The 14,693-nt window shown below is 64.4% G+C and overlaps 3 protein-coding genes across 3 annotated transcripts; 2 read left to right on the plus strand and 1 right to left on the minus strand.

Annotated features, from left to right (window-relative positions):
• Positions 1-638: 638 nt before the first annotated feature.
• LOC104632821 (tubulin alpha-5 chain) lies at positions 639-5,032 on the plus strand. Its single transcript, XM_075756891.1, has 4 exons — positions 639-760; positions 2,361-2,583; positions 3,076-3,224; positions 3,436-5,032. Exons 1-4 carry the CDS (start codon positions 758-760, stop codon positions 4,405-4,407), a joined length of 1,347 nt encoding a protein of 448 aa, XP_075613006.1. The 5' UTR covers positions 639-757; the 3' UTR covers positions 4,408-5,032.
• Positions 5,033-5,530: 498 nt separating this feature from the next.
• On the minus strand, positions 5,531-8,121 carry STK16 (serine/threonine kinase 16). Its single transcript, XM_075756902.1, has 7 exons — positions 7,988-8,121; positions 7,007-7,226; positions 6,794-6,927; positions 6,592-6,712; positions 6,416-6,511; positions 6,219-6,340; positions 5,531-6,131 (listed from the first exon to the last, which is right to left on the minus strand). Exons 1-7 carry the CDS (start codon positions 8,071-8,073, stop codon positions 5,993-5,995), a joined length of 918 nt encoding a protein of 305 aa, XP_075613017.1. The 5' UTR covers positions 8,074-8,121; the 3' UTR covers positions 5,531-5,992.
• A 53-nt stretch (positions 8,122-8,174) lies between these two features.
• GLB1L (galactosidase beta 1 like) lies at positions 8,175-14,656 on the plus strand. The gene is made up of 17 exons (XM_075756901.1): positions 8,175-8,378; positions 8,885-9,075; positions 9,571-9,743; positions 10,076-10,226; positions 10,465-10,525; positions 10,801-10,895; positions 11,273-11,453; positions 11,534-11,592; positions 11,769-11,890; positions 12,102-12,142; positions 12,444-12,562; positions 12,705-12,779; positions 12,858-12,947; positions 13,086-13,199; positions 13,470-13,601; positions 13,955-14,170; positions 14,245-14,656. Exons 2-17 carry the CDS (start codon positions 9,022-9,024, stop codon positions 14,461-14,463), a joined length of 1,902 nt encoding a protein of 633 aa, XP_075613016.1. The 5' UTR covers positions 8,175-8,378; positions 8,885-9,021; the 3' UTR covers positions 14,464-14,656.
• The last annotated feature ends 37 nt before the right edge of the window (positions 14,657-14,693 follow it).

A 14,693-nucleotide genomic window follows, 5' to 3' on the forward strand; every position in this document is an offset into this window, starting at 1 on the left:
CTCGGATGGAGGAGCTTCTCAAATGGAGTGTAGTCACAAGTCATTAACAGCAAAAGGGCTGCAATGACTCTTCTCTTTTGCAGCTGGGCCAGCCCCCCAGTCCAGATCTGTCATCCCGATCTGCAGTCTCAGGGAGGTTTGTGGCACTGCCTGCCTCTCCCCACCAGGACAGGAGGTCAGCCCTTGGCCAGGGGGTTCCCAAAATACTTAGATGGCAAGGGGAGGTTTGGGGGCACCCTGGGTTCCAGAGCCTGACATGTATCTCTAACATGTTTCTCCTGCTCTAGATGCCCAGGTGGCCTCGGGGTGTCCCTAAACCGCAGGGGCCTGCAGTTCAGGGTAGCTGGTGGGAGAGTAGGGTAGGGGCTGCTGTACCTGCTCTGGCCCCGCCATGCCGGTGGCTGAGCACCACCTGTACTCCCTGAGGGCCAGAGCCCAGACCTCCTGCCGCAGCCTGGCTGGATGCCCTCGGCTTCTGTCCCGGCAGAGGAGGGAGAGCAGCCCCGGCCCCCTGCACCTTGGGGTCCCTCCGCAGCCGAGAAGGGACCCCTGCAAGCTCCCGTTGCCCCCGGAGGGGGTACTCCCGCCCTGCATGCAAATATGCACAAATGATGGGGGCGTGACGACAATAAGCCCCTCCCACCTATAAGAGGGCGCTGCGGAGGGGATTGCAGCAGCTGCAGCTCCGCGTCGAGCCGAGCCGCGTCGAGCCGAGCCGCACCGAGCCGCCGGGAGAGCTCGGACCCCCAGCCGCAGCATGGTGAGTGCGGGTCGAGCGGCGGGGCACCGGGCGCGGCGGCGGGGAGGCCGCTCGGCAGCCCCCCTCCGGAGCACCGGGCACGGCGGAGCCGCTGCGACGTGCCCCCTCCTTCCCCGCCGTGACCTTGGGCAGCCCTACCGGCTCCTGTTCGGGGGCAGCCGTGTCCCCCTCCCCGCCGCTTCTGCCCGGTTGCCCCCAGCCACCGCCGGTCCCGGGGCTCTTGGGTCCCCTCGCCGCCGTAGTGGCGGGGGGGGGGGGGGGGAGTTGGGGATGGAGAGAGGTGACCCCTCTGGTGGGGAACGTGGCCGTGGACGGACGGGGACAGCTGCCGGGGGTGGAGGCGCCAGCCGGGCACCGGGGGCCGGAGCCGGACGCTCGGCGGGGCTCCCCCCGCGACAGCGGACGCCCTGTCGGGGCTGGCGGCGGGGAGCGGGCGTGGGGGTCCCGTCCCTGCCGTCCCGTCCCGCGGGGGTCTGGCAGCGGCGGAGCGGGCCGGGGCCGCTGTCCAAACCGGGCAATCGCGGCTGCCGTCGCCTGGGGCCGGGGCTATATTTAGCGGCCCGGGACGGGCACGGGGCCGTGCCAGGAGGTGCAGCGCAGCACCCTGCCCGCCGCAGCACTGACCGGGCTCTGTCGGGGACCCTGCCCCGAGCAGCCCTTCCTCCCGGCGGGCTGAGGCTGCCCCGGCCCTCCTGGAGGAGGCAGGACTCCTTGTGCCCCCGCAGCAGTGCTGGACCAGGGCACGGTCCCTATTGCAGCTCCGAGCGCTGCGTGGTCAGGGAACACGGGAGCAAGGAGCTCCAGGACCCCCAGGCTGAGTTGTGGTGTCCCGCCTCGGGGAGCGGGGACGCTAGGGGTAGCAGAGGAGGGATGCCAGGAATAGGGCACCGAGGATGCTGGGGGTAGTGGAGCAGGCCTGCACCTGCAGGATGGGAGCACATCTCCAGCTCAAAGTCTGCTCGTCGGCACTTCTGCCTGCACGGGATTGGGACTGCGTAGCTCGGGGGGTCTCTGTGCTGCCTCGGAGACTGCTGGGCTTCACTGCCAACCCTCCGCCGGCTGCCCCTCACTGCCCCGCATCCCAAAGGCCCCTCACGCCGGGAGGCTGAGTGCTTACCTGGCTCTGGAGCAGCAGGCGGGGGATTCCCCTGTGCTGGCTGCACCTCACGGGTTAAGTATGTGCCTGCTCAGCTCAGCACCTTGCTGGGCTGCCATGGCATGGGGAAGAGACTGAGGCTGCTGGAGAGGCTGAAGGGGCTGCTGGGGCAGGGGAGCGGGGCTGAGCTCTGCTGCCTGCGCTGCTGGAGGACAGCCCCGGCCAGAGTCCATGGGGCTGATGGCTCCCAGTGAGGGCTGGGCAGGAGGGATGCCAGAGCTGGCTCCTGACATGGCATGGTGCCTGTGCATGGCTGAGGGCAGTGACACCTGTGTGGAACCCCTCAGGGGGACACAGGAGGTCACCCAAAGGAAAATATGCTCCCTGGGGCTGCTGGCCAGAACCAGTCCTGTGCAGATGGCCGTGGGGCACCACTACTGGGCAGAGCCCTCCCTGGGCTGGACAGAGCTGTGCCGGGGTCTAACCTTTCCTCCCCCTCCCCAGCGCGAGTGCATCTCTGTCCACGTCGGCCAGGCCGGCGTCCAGATGGGCAACACCTGCTGGGAGCTGTACTGTCTGGAGCACGGCATCCAGCCCGACGGGCAGATGCCCAGCGACAAAACCATCGGCGGAGGGGACGACTCCTTCACCACCTTCTTCTGCGAGACCGGGGCTGGGAAGCACGTCCCACGGGCCATCTTTGTGGACCTTGAGCCCACCGTGATCGGTGAGTGCTGGAGTGTGCATGGCCCAGGGTGCACCGCTGGAGCGAGCAGCTGGTTCTCGTGGTCTACTGGCAGTATCCCGCACCAGGTTCAACCTGAGGGCTCTCCTTTCCCCAGGAGAAGCCACAAACCCGAGCAGCAGCTTTTGTTCCTGAAGTGTCCTAGAGGCAGCAGTACTGGGAGTCTCTGCTGCCACATGTGCACAGAGAGAAACCAGCCAAACCGGCACAGCAGCTGTGCCGCTGCACGCTGTGGACAGGCAGCTCCCAATGGGTGGGAGAAGCTGAGCTCCTGTGCAGGGAGGTGGCAGCCACCTCCTGCCAGAGAAACCTGATGCTGGTGATGGCCCTGTGACATGTGGGTCCCTGGCCGCTCCCCGGCAGGCGGAGCTGGGAGGAGGGCGAGGGATGGGTGCTGGCACCTGCCCAGCTGCTTGGCGGCCAGCTCAAACCTACAGCCTGCGCCAGGCTCAACACTGCCCTGCTCTCTCCTAGATGAAGTTCGGGCTGGAATCTACCGCCAGCTCTTCCACCCTGAGCAGCTGATCACCGGCAAGGAGGATGCTGCCAACAACTATGCCCGAGGGCACTACACCATCGGCAAAGAGATCATCGACCAAGTGCTGGACAGGATCCGAAAGCTGGTAGGTAACCACAGAGGGGGGGATGTGGCCTCCTTGGTTTGGGGTCCAGCATTCTGCTGGGGGTGGGAGCATGGGGCGAGCCCCACTGTGCCCTGGGAGCTGTCAGTGGCTGCCCATGGCTGGGATGGACCAGGCCCTGAAGGACTTCTGAATAGTCAAATGTTTACAAAGAAATCCATTTCAGAGAAATCCCATGCATCTCTCTCCACAGGCTGACCAGTGCACAGGCCTCCAGGGATTCCTCGTGTTTCACAGCTTTGGAGGTGGCACCGGCTCTGGATTCACCTCCCTGTTGATGGAGCGACTCTCCGTTGACTACGGCAAGAAGTCCAAGCTGGAGTTCTCCATCTACCCTGCACCACAGGTCTCCACTGCTGTGGTGGAGCCCTACAACTCCATCCTCACTACACACACCACCCTGGAGCACTCGGACTGCGCCTTTATGGTGGACAACGAGGCCATCTATGACATCTGCCGCAGGAACCTGGACATCGAGCGCCCGACCTACACCAACTTGAACAGACTCATCAGCCAGATCGTCTCGTCCATCACAGCGTCGCTGCGGTTTGATGGAGCCCTGAATGTTGACCTGACCGAGTTCCAGACCAACCTGGTGCCCTACCCTCGCATCCACTTCCCCCTGGCCACCTATGCCCCTGTCATCTCTGCAGAGAAGGCCTATCACGAGCAGCTGTCCGTGGCCGAGATCACCAACTCCTGCTTTGAGCCAGCCAACCAGATGGTGAAGTGTGACCCTCGCCACGGCAAGTACATGGCCTGCTGCCTGCTGTACCGCGGGGATGTGGTGCCCAAGGATGTCAACGCCGCCATCGCCACCATCAAGACCAAGCGCAGCATCCAGTTTGTGGACTGGTGCCCCACGGGCTTCAAGGTGGGCATCAACTACCAGCCGCCCACAGTGGTGCCGGGGGGGGACCTGGCCAAGGTGCAGCGCGCCGTCTGCATGCTGAGCAACACCACGGCCATCGCCGAGGCCTGGGCTCGCCTGGACCACAAGTTTGACCTGATGTATGCCAAGCGAGCCTTCGTGCACTGGTACGTGGGCGAGGGCATGGAGGAAGGGGAGTTCTCCGAGGCGCGGGAAGACATGGCCGCTCTGGAGAAGGATTACGAGGAGGTGGGCCTGGACTCCTACGAGGATGAAGAGGAGGGCGAGGAGTAGAGAAGCCCTGGCCAAAAAGGACCATGCTCCTTCCCCGTGTTACCTGCAGAAACCCTTTGCAATAAACCATTTCAGAGCCTCCGTGTCTCCCACTAAGCCCCGAGCTGTATCGGTTTCTTGCCAGGTCAGGTGTGTGGTGAGTGCTTCAGCTCTGCTGCTGGTGCTGCTATGCTTCCTCCCAGCGCTCTGCTCCAGCTCCAGCTTGCTCCCTGTGCAGGTAAGAGTCCCTGGGTCCATGGCACACATCCCACCCTGCTCTCTGCTCCAGCCAGGGTTTGCTACTGCTTCCTCATGTGGTATGCCCCATGGTATATGGCCCTGCGTTGTATCCTGGAGTCCAGTGGAGCAGATTTAGCCTGAGCAGAAAAAAATCTGCAGCTGCTGGGTTTTGTCCCCACATTCAGCCCAAGGGTAGGTGGGCTCGTCTGCACAGAGAGTGGTGGAAGCAGGGGGAGCAGCTCGGTACCCCTGTTCCTGTGGCCACGGTGCGGGGGCAAGAGGCATGCCCAGCTCTGCGATGCAGTGGGTGCACCCTGCAAGGGCATCCAGTGCGGCATGAATCCCTGCGGCTGCTTTTCTGCTGTTGTGGTGAGAGGATTAAAGGAGGGGAACGCTCCCTGGGAAACCGCTTGTCTGCATCTTTTTTTTTACCCTCCCTCTGCAGGCAGCCCAACTGCTGCGTGTCCTGGTGAGCCTCTCCAGCCATGGGTGGTTGTGCTGTCCCCAGGCTCTGCTGCCCCTGCCTCCCAAGCTCTGGCAGGTCCCCAACCTGGGCAGCCACCCCCCCCTCCCTGGGCAGCCAGGAAGTTCTGCCTGTACCCCTGGCACTGCCTGCCTGCGCTGCGCTGAGCCCCTTCCCGCAGCACCCAGCCCCAGAGGCTCTGAACAGCAGCGCCCGCTCCAGCTGCAGAGTTGCGTTAACTCCCATCAGGAGCGCGCTGGGGCCAGGGATTAACTTTCCCTGCTTACTGCTAATGCTCCAGCCGTGCCGCCCCTCCGGGGCTGTCCTCCGCTGCCCTTCCCCTCCGGCAACGCCTAGCTGCTCGACCCAGACAGCATGCCCTGCTCTCCTCGTGCCCCTGGTGGGATCCCCTCCCTGCAGACAAGGACACATCCACGCCTCTGCAAGAACATCTTTTACTCCAAACAGAAGGCAACGTTGGTGCCAACAGCAGCGGCGGAGTGGGCGCCAGGACCCCCCGCCTTGCTCCAGCACCACACAGGGACCCCGACCACAGCTCTGCCCTGGGCAGGAGCGACCCTCCTGGGGTGCAGAGCTGAGGGACCGTGGCTGCCGTCACCCGGGGGGGGTCCCACAGCATCCTCCTCTGCAAACCCCGGGGGAGGCAGCGGCCAGCGGGGGCCCAGTGTTTAGCAGCAGGTCACACGTCCACAGTCCTGGGGCACAAACCAAGTCCCAGGCAGCAGCATCCAGGGCACAGACCACTCCAAATCCAACACACCTACGGCACAGAGCAGCAGCTCTCCCCCGATGCAACGGCTCCACGGGGCAGCAGGAACGAGGATAGCTGCTTTTTCCCTGGCTCGGCTTCGGGGCACGTCACTGCCGCAGGATGGGACAGGCTCAGATCTGCGTGGTGTCCTGGCCCGCTGGCGCTGGCTGCAGCCCCTCCAGCTGATGGAGGACATCATTTATGCTGGGTCGCTCCTGGGGGTTCACCGTCATCATGGAGGAGAGCAGGCGCTGCAAGGCAGCTGAGTACCTGGAGGAAAGACGGCAAGTGGAGTGTCTGCGTGGCACACAGCACAGGGTCTGCCTGGGAGCAGGGTCACCCTCCCCAGTCCCTCACCTAGTCGTGGGGGGCATGGCGATGGGGTTCTGCACCGCGAGAGCCACGCTGTCGCCCTTCTGGAAGATGGCATCGTAGGGGCCCTCCCCAAACATCATGCAGTACAGCACGCAGCCTAGGGACTGGAGCACAGCGGGGTCAGGGCAGCCCCACGGTGGTGGGTCAGGAGCTGGGGGTGGGGACAGGCAGATCCTTACCCAGATATCTGTGCGCTCATCTATGACGCACTGGCTCGGCACCGTGAAGAGCTCAGGGGCACGGTAGGAGATGGTGCAGCGTTGGGCAGCCCAGTCCTGTGGAGAGGAGGGTGAGGGTGGGGATGAAGGGCGTGGGGCAGGAATGGACTGGTGGGGTGATGTCCCAGGGCACCCACCTGCACGGCCATGGCCTCCCGAGAGCTGTTTACTTCAATGCGAGCTTGGTTCATGGAGCCCAGGTCCATCAGCACGGGCTGGTCACCCTCATCCAGCAGCACGTTGGTAGGCTTGAGGTCCCTGCAGAGGTGGATGTCACTGAGCACCCGCTGGGCCCACTGCCAGCGCCCCCCCCACCAACTAGGGCTCCCAGCCCCCCACCTGTGAGCATAGCCCTTGCTGTGTATGGCTTGCAGCCCACGGCAGATGCCATGGAGGATGAGGAGGATTCGCTGCTCTGGCATGAAGGTCCCTTTCCCTCGTAGTGCTTCCACCTCACTCCAGAGGGTCCCCCCCTGGCAAACACAAGAAGCCAGTTGCCGCTGCCACTCCTGGTGGCAAGGGATTGGGGGTGGCTGGGGGAGCCCCCCTCACCTTCACATAGGGCAGGAGGAGCCAGGCTTCGTGCTTGGCACCCTTCTCCACCATGCAGTGGGCCACCAGGCGCAGGATATTGGGGTGGTCGAAGAGACTGTGCATCTCCACCTCGTGCAGGGCAGCCTGGCGGTCCTCCTTGTCGTGGCACAGGATGCGCTTCAGGGCGTAGAAGCGCCCATCTCGCAGCCCCTCCACCAGGTCCACATAGCTGAAGCCCCTGCAAGGACCCAAGCTCGGTGTGGGCTGGGTGTCCCACTGCCGTAGCACCCGCGTTGGGGCCTTGTGCCCAGCTTCAGTTGTGAGCACCCAGGGGAGGGAGGCAGAGGACAGGGCTGCCTGCATCCCCCTCCATGGGAACCCCCCAGGCATGCATGTTCCCCCCACCTTGGGGGCACCTGCCAGGCACCCAAAACATCCCCTTTCTGCATGAACAACTCCACTGGCCCAATCACCCCCACTCTTGTGGGTCCAAGCACTCACTCCTGGGCATGACCAACCCCTGCCACTCAGCATGAGAATCCTCTTCCATGCATATGCACCCCCTATGCTCAAGCATCTCCTCCCACCATGCCCAAGCATCTCCCCCATGCCCAAACACCCCCCGTGCTCAAGCTCTCTCCACCATGCCACAGCATGCCACACACACCCAAGCGCACCCCACGTCTGAGCATCACCCCCATGCCTGAGCATCCCTCTGTGCCCGAGCATCCCCTACGCCTGAGCATCAACCCCATGCGGAGCAGGCCCCCATGCACAAGCACCCCCGTGCCCGAGCATCCCCTCATACCTGAGAATTCTCCCCATGCCCAAGCATCCCCCGCAGGCACAAGCACCCCCCATGCCCGAGCACCCCCATGCACAAGCACCCCCCCCATGCCCGAGCATCCCCCCCCTCCCCGAGAACCCCTTATGCCCGAGCATCCCCCGTGCCCGTAGACACCCCCCCCAAGTCCCCCCGTGCGCCAGCCCCCTGCGGACCCCTCTGCCAGGCGGTGGAGCAGGAGGTACCGCACTCCCCCCAGGCTGACGGTGCCGCGGGAACAGACGCACAGCGCCTGCCCCATCGCCCGCCCGCGTCATCGCCCGCCGCCGCGCGTCACCCATTGCGTCACCCACCGCGTCACCCACCGGGCGGGGCGTTGCAGCCTTCGCGGTTCCCGGTGCCGCCGTGGCGGTGATTTCACGCTCCCTCCTCCGGAGCGGGCGGGCCGCGGGTGGAAGCGAGCGGGTTGGGGTGCAGCGCCGAGCCCCGAGCTCGCCCCGCCTTGTGACCGGGGTGGAACGCGGTGTCCCCGGCGCGGTGGCATCCCCCGGCTGCGAGCCGTGGCGGTGGCAGCGGCAGCCCCGCCGCGCCCCGGAGCTGGCCCCGGTGAGCCTAGCCCCTCGCCCGGGCGGGCACGTCGGCGGTGCAGGGACAGAGATGGCGAGGCCATCCCAGGAGGGCTGGTCCCCGAGGGCATCACCTCCTTGCCCTGCGCTGTGGCACCTCCGCAGCCCCCCTGTCACCAGCTCTGTCACCAGAGGCCTCGGTACAGGCACGTTTTCCTCTCCTTCGGACAGCAGCAGCATCCCCCTAGCATCCTACCGGAGCTATAACTGGGGTTTCCATCACCACCTCTGATGAAACAAGTGGGCTGAGCTCCCTCAAAGCCGTTTTGTCTGGTGGTGACACTTTGACGAGGCTCCTTGTCCCTCTGTGTGTGTCACCCACCACCCTGGGGGGCACTGGGATGTGTCCATTGGCTGGAGCTGGCTTGAGCGGTGGTGTGCTGCCTGCATCCTGTGATGGGTGGGCTTTGAGATGGATGGTGTGTGGCTGGCCAAGGCACGGCGGGGGGGCAGAGCCGCCCACCCCCTAACCCACATCGCCCCCAGCAACTGTGCTGCTGATCCAGCTGCCTGCGCTTAGGACCTGGAGGAAGCTCCTGGCGCTGCTGGAGAAGGATCATGTGATTGTGGTGTCCACGTCCCACTTCATCCCCCACCCCAGGCCTGCCGAGCGCCCAGGGAGGATGGGGCTGCTGGCTCTCGTCCTGCTGCTGGCAGTGGGGCTTCTGCACACGCAGGTTAGCAAACGCGGGTGGAAAGTTTGGGAGAAACGTGGGGCTGAGCTGTGAAGGACCTGGTGGGAACGGCTCCGGGACCTGCCTTGCTTTCCTCCCTCTTGTTCCTGCTCTTCCTGCTATGGCTCCCTTCTGCTGCAGCCCATGTCCCGCCCCAGTTTCCCGCTTGCACTCCCAGTTCCCTGCCCGCCCTCCCAACACCCGTCCCCAGCAGCACCTGTCCCCTAAAATGCCACCAGCTCAGCTGCAGGGTGTTTGATTAGTGTGTGTGTGTGGGGTGTTGGATCAGGCGATGCAAATGGCTGCTCTTCTTATCCTTCCTGTTCTCGGGACAGCCTGGTGCCTGCCTCGTCCCTGCACCAAGGATGGGGAGCGTGCCCCCGGGAGGGTCCCTCCCAGGAACCAGCCCTCGTCAGTCCCTGTCCCAGGGAGCGTGGGAGGGGGCGGCTGGGCTTAGGGAGAGTCTGCAGCCCCCCCAGCACTGCCCCTGTCCCACAGGCCTCCCCCTCAGCACGCTCTTTCCAGCTGGATTACGAGGGGGACTGCTTCCGCAAGGATGGTGCCCCTTTCCGCTACATCTCAGGCAGCATCCACTACGCCCGTGTCCCGCGCCCTGCCTGGAGGGACCGGCTCCTCAAGATGTACATGAGCGGGCTCAACGCTGTGCAGGTGTAAGTGACAGGGGCAGCCCTGACAGCGCACAGCCCACAGCCACCATGGCTCCTCAGGGTCTCTGGGGTCCCCGAAGTAGGAGCAGCAGCAAGGGTGTTGTCTGATCACAGGAAGCGGGGACCAGCCCTTGCATTGGGCTGACTGTGACCCCCAGAATGCTCCTGCCAAACACAAGCATGAGCCTGGGCTAGTCCCAGTCCAGCCCCAGCTGCCATCCTCAGCTCAGGCTGGAGGCCAGTTCCCAGGAGCAGAGGGACCAGTCTGTGAGACAGCTCCCCATTGTGCCGGGATGCCCTTAGCCTCAGTGTGCTGATGTCCTCTCTTGCCCCAGCTATGTCCCCTGGAACTACCATGAGCCGCTGCCGGGGGTTTATGACTTTGCTGGGGACCGGGACGTAGAAGCCTTCCTGGATCTGACAGCCGAGCTGGGGCTTCTGGTGATCCTGCGGCCGGGGCCCTACATCTGCGCAGAGTGGGAGATGGTGAGTCCCAGCCCCCCGGCCTGGCATGGGGGGGTGACGGGTGGCCTGGAAGGGCACAGCGGGGTTGGCCCTTCTGGCTGGCACGCTGACCCTGGTGCCACGCCAGCCAGGCTGCCACCCTGTGGCACACACCGCTCCGGCACCGAGTGTTAGCATTGCGCTGCTGGGTTTCAACTGTGCCAGTCCAGGGTGCCGAGCAGTTTGTGTGCCTCCCTCTCTGCTGTGTGTGTTTCTCCAGGGTGGCCTGCCTGCATGGCTGCTGTGGAAACCAGACATCGTCCTGCGCTCCTCTGACCCTGGTGAGCCCTGGTATGGGGCTCTGGCCACAGTGTCCTTACAGGCTGGTGCCAGTCCTGGCATGCTGACCTCTCTCCACGCACCTGGAAGCCCCACGTGTGTGGTCTCTCCCATCCTCTTCTCCATCTTTTGCGAGCCCCATTGTTTGTCCTCCATGGCTGCTTCCCCACCGTGCTCAGCACTGCCCCATCTCTTCCATCCTCCTCCTGGCAGGGCTGGTTGTGAGTGGGCTGGGGTGGACACTGCAGCCAGGCTGAGCTGCCCTCTCTCTCTCCAGCCTACCTGGCAGCTGTGGACTCCTGGCTCCATGTCCTGCTACCCAAGGTCAAGCCACGGCTGTACCAGAATGGAGGGAACATCATCAGCGTGCAGGTAGGGTGTTGTGGGAGCTGGCCCCTGATCTGCTCTGTGTCATGTTTGGGTGTGCCCCAGAAATCCCCCTGCACCCCCTACATCATGCCCTCATCCAGCACAGCTCTTAGATGAATCCCTCCTGACCACTGGACCTGGGTTTATCTCGACGGGCTGGGACTCTGGGGTACCTGCCACCACCCCGGTTGTGGTTTGAGGGACACTGGCAGAGCTGGGGGTCATGGTGGGGCTGGAAGGTCAGTCTTGGGATGCACCTAGGGGCTGTGACAACATCTGATGATGTCGGGAGGGAAGGGTGGAGCTGGTTGCTTGTGCCTGCTCCCTGGCTGTAGCCCTGCTGCATGCACACTGGGTGCCGGCCCCTGCCCTGCTCGCAGGTGGAGAATGAATATGGGAGCTACTATGCCTGCGACTATGAGTACCTGCGGCACCTGCTGGGCTCCTTCCGGGTGCTGCTGGGGAGCGAGGTGCTGCTCTTCACCACCGACAGCACACGGGTGGAGGAGCTGCGCTGCGGCACGCTGCAGGGCCTCTACGCCACCGTCGACTTTGGGCCAGGTACCCCTATGGGGAAGGAGGAGAGAGGATAGGAGTCCCAGCTCCTTCCTGCTCCAACCTACCTCCTGCCACCTCCACAGACTCCAACGTGACGGAGGCGTTTGGTGCCCAGCGCCAGGTTGAGCCGAAGGGGCCCCTGGTGAGCTTGGTGTGGGTGGGGAATGACCCGCGATAGCTTTGGGGAGGTAGGGGGGCTGGGGAGGTGAGGCAAAGAGGGGTGCCGGGGCCAGGCTGCAGGTGAACGGGGGGGATGTGGCTGACAGAGGGATGCCAGAGCCCCAGCTCCGGGCAGGTGACGGTCCCTTTCTCCCCCAGGTGAACTCTGAGTACTACACGGGCTGGCTGGACTACTGGGGGGAGGCGCACGCCAGCACTAGCTCGGCGCAGGTGGCCCGGGGGCTGGAGGACATGCTGCGGCTGGGAGCCAGCATTAACATGCAAGTAGTCAGCTGGCAGCGGGCACAGCCGGGGGGGTGATGCCCTCCCATCTGTCAGCGCTGGAGTGGGCATCGCCAGTTGCCTTCGTCCTGCAGGGCTTGGGCAGGGGGAGGCAGGCAGGGCTGAGACTGCAGGTGCAGCAGGCAGCGCCTGGTGAGCCCCCGCGGGGTCTGTGGGGGTGCTGATGGGGCTCTCTGGGGTGTCTTATAGGTACATGTTCCACGGGGGGACAAACTTTGCCTACTGGAGTGGTGAGTAGGGCCCTGCTCTAGGGGAGGGGGCCCTCTCCTCTAGGGGAGGGGGCGCACACTGTGGGGCTGGGGGTGCTTTCCTTGGCAGTCCCTGAGGAGCCTGTTTCACGCTCCTGTTCTGCCCCACGGGGCAGGCTGACGCATACCCAAGGGCCCCTGAACCCAAGCTTGTCCCACCCGGGGACTCCTTTTGTCCCAGGGTCCTGCCTCCCCATTGCATTGCAGCCAGCCTGGGGCTGGGTTCCATGCCCTGGGCTCTGTCAGAGCCCCTTCCTCCAGCTCCCATTGCTTCCCTGGCCAGGTGCTGACTTCAAGGATCAATACAAACCAGTGACCACCAGCTATGACTATGATGCTCCCCTCTCAGAGGCAGGAGACCCCACTGAGAAGCTGTTTGCCATCCGCACGATCATCAGCAAGGTGCTGAGCCCGGCAGGAGGAGGGGGACAGTACTGGGCACCGCTGCCTGTGGCAGGGAAGAGGGGGGACACAGAGGGACTTGGCAGGGCAGGGAACATCTCCCTGCTTGCCCCGGGGGGGCAGCTGATGGTTTGCTGTTTAGTTCCAGCCCCTGCCAGTTGGCCCGATGCCACCTGCCACCCCCAAGTATACCTACGGCTGGGTGGCCCTGCAGAAGGTGAGTGCCTGCCCCAAGGGGTGTGCTGCCCCTGCCTGGCACTGCCCGGCTGCCCCGCTCCCATCCCTCTCTTTGCAGTATGCTGATTTCCTGGATGTCTTGGATGTGCTGTGCCCCTCCGGGCCCATCCAGAGCCAGTTCCCCCTCACCTTTGAGGCCATAAAGCAGGTGAGGGGCTGGGTGCAGTGGGGAACACCGGGGGAGACACTCCTAAGTTTGTCTGCCCTGCCCTGGCTCTGGGGTGGAGGAGCGGAGCTCATCTCCAGCCCTGTTTCCCTTCCGGAGTCACTCTGCTGTGTCCTGCAGACCCATGGCTTTGTGGTGTACCGCACACGGCTGCCCTGGGATGTCCCGGACCTGGCCACGCTGGGTGCTCCTCCCCACAGCATCTGCGACCGCGGCTACGTGATGCTGCAGAAGGTGAGGCTGCGGGAGCACACCCATCCCTGGCCCAGTGCTCGGGAAGGCTGTGGGACCTGCCGGCAGCGGGGCTGTGCCATGACAGGGTCTTGGGGACAGCCAGCATGCTGAGAGCTTGTGGAGTAGCCCTCTGGCCCAAATTTGCCCCCTTTAAGGGGCAGAGGGCAGCCCTGGGCTAGCACTGGGGGGATGCTATGCTGCAGGCTGCCAGCAGCGATCGGGGCGGTGGGAAGTCGGCACGGGGCAGCAGCACTGACCCTGTGGCTGCAGGAGTACAGGGGGACGCTGGAGCGGGACGGGCAGACAACGCTGCCTGTGACGGGCAGGGCAGGGGACACCCTGGACGTACTCCTGGAGAACATGGGCAGGATCAGCTTCGGGGCCAATGTCAGTGACTTCAAGGTGAGGGGAGAGGGCCCTGGGGCTCTGGAGGGGTGGCCTGGGCACCTGCATGGCCAAATGCCCCCTCTCCTGCCACCCGCAACAGACCCCAGCCACAGCAGAGCCACCCCATACCTGCTCCCTGGTTAATCTCACCCCGTCCCCTGGCAAACCTGCCAGGACCAGGATAAGGCTGCGTGACCGCCATCCCTCTCTCCCACTTATGCCGCCATGGCAGCCAGGGCAGTGCACCCCCTCGGAGGGGATCCCATCCCACCTTTGCTGCTGTGAGGGAAATGTGCCCTGGGGAAGCCAAGCATCCTCCTGCCCGGGGCAGACCCTGCTGCCTCATTTTCTCCCCTGCTCCATTTCAGGGCTTGCTGGGGAACCTCTCCTTGGACTCCAGCCCTCTCAGCAACTGGCTGATCTACCCCCTGGCCATAGACACTGCCATCCAGCAGGGCTGGCCCCATGCTGCCCTGCCAAAATCGAGCAGCGGTGGCAAATCAGGGCCAGCCTTCTACACCGGGATCTTTGAGACCCCTGGCATTGCCTGGGACACCTTTGTGAAGTTCCCAGGTTGGAGCAAGGTAAGGCAGTGCATAGCTGGGAGAGGGGATGAGGGTGGAAAGGGGCACAGCTCAGTCCCATCTCCATCTTCCAGGGCCAGCTGTGGATAAACGGCTTCAACCTGGGCCGGTACTGGCCCAGCCGCGGCCCGCAGCAGACCCTCTTTGTGCCTGGCTCCGTGCTGCATGTTGGCCGCCCCAACAACATCACAGTTCTGGAGCTGGAGGGGGCACCCCCTGTCCCCCTCCTGCTCTTCCTCGACCAACCCCTTTTCAACAAGACCCTCAGCTGCAGCACCGTGGCCACAGAATAAATGCAGGACTGCCGGGCACTGGCTCTCACTGTGGCTACAGAGATGGCAGGGGGCTGGTGAAGCACAGGGGCCAGGGGAGGGGCTGCAGGGCACTAGGAAAGGGGCACCTGTCCTGGCACGGACATCCAGACCTCCTGCCCTCCTCTGGGGCCACGCAGGGCCCGTGCTAAGGATAAAGAGGCTCAGAATTGAACTTGTTTTGCACATTAATCCCAAATAGTTCCAGTGCT

This window comes from Balearica regulorum, chromosome 6 (assembly GCF_011004875.1).
Source record: "Balearica regulorum gibbericeps isolate bBalReg1 chromosome 6, bBalReg1.pri, whole genome shotgun sequence".
Taxonomy (NCBI): Eukaryota; Metazoa; Chordata; class Aves; order Gruiformes; family Gruidae; genus Balearica; species Balearica regulorum.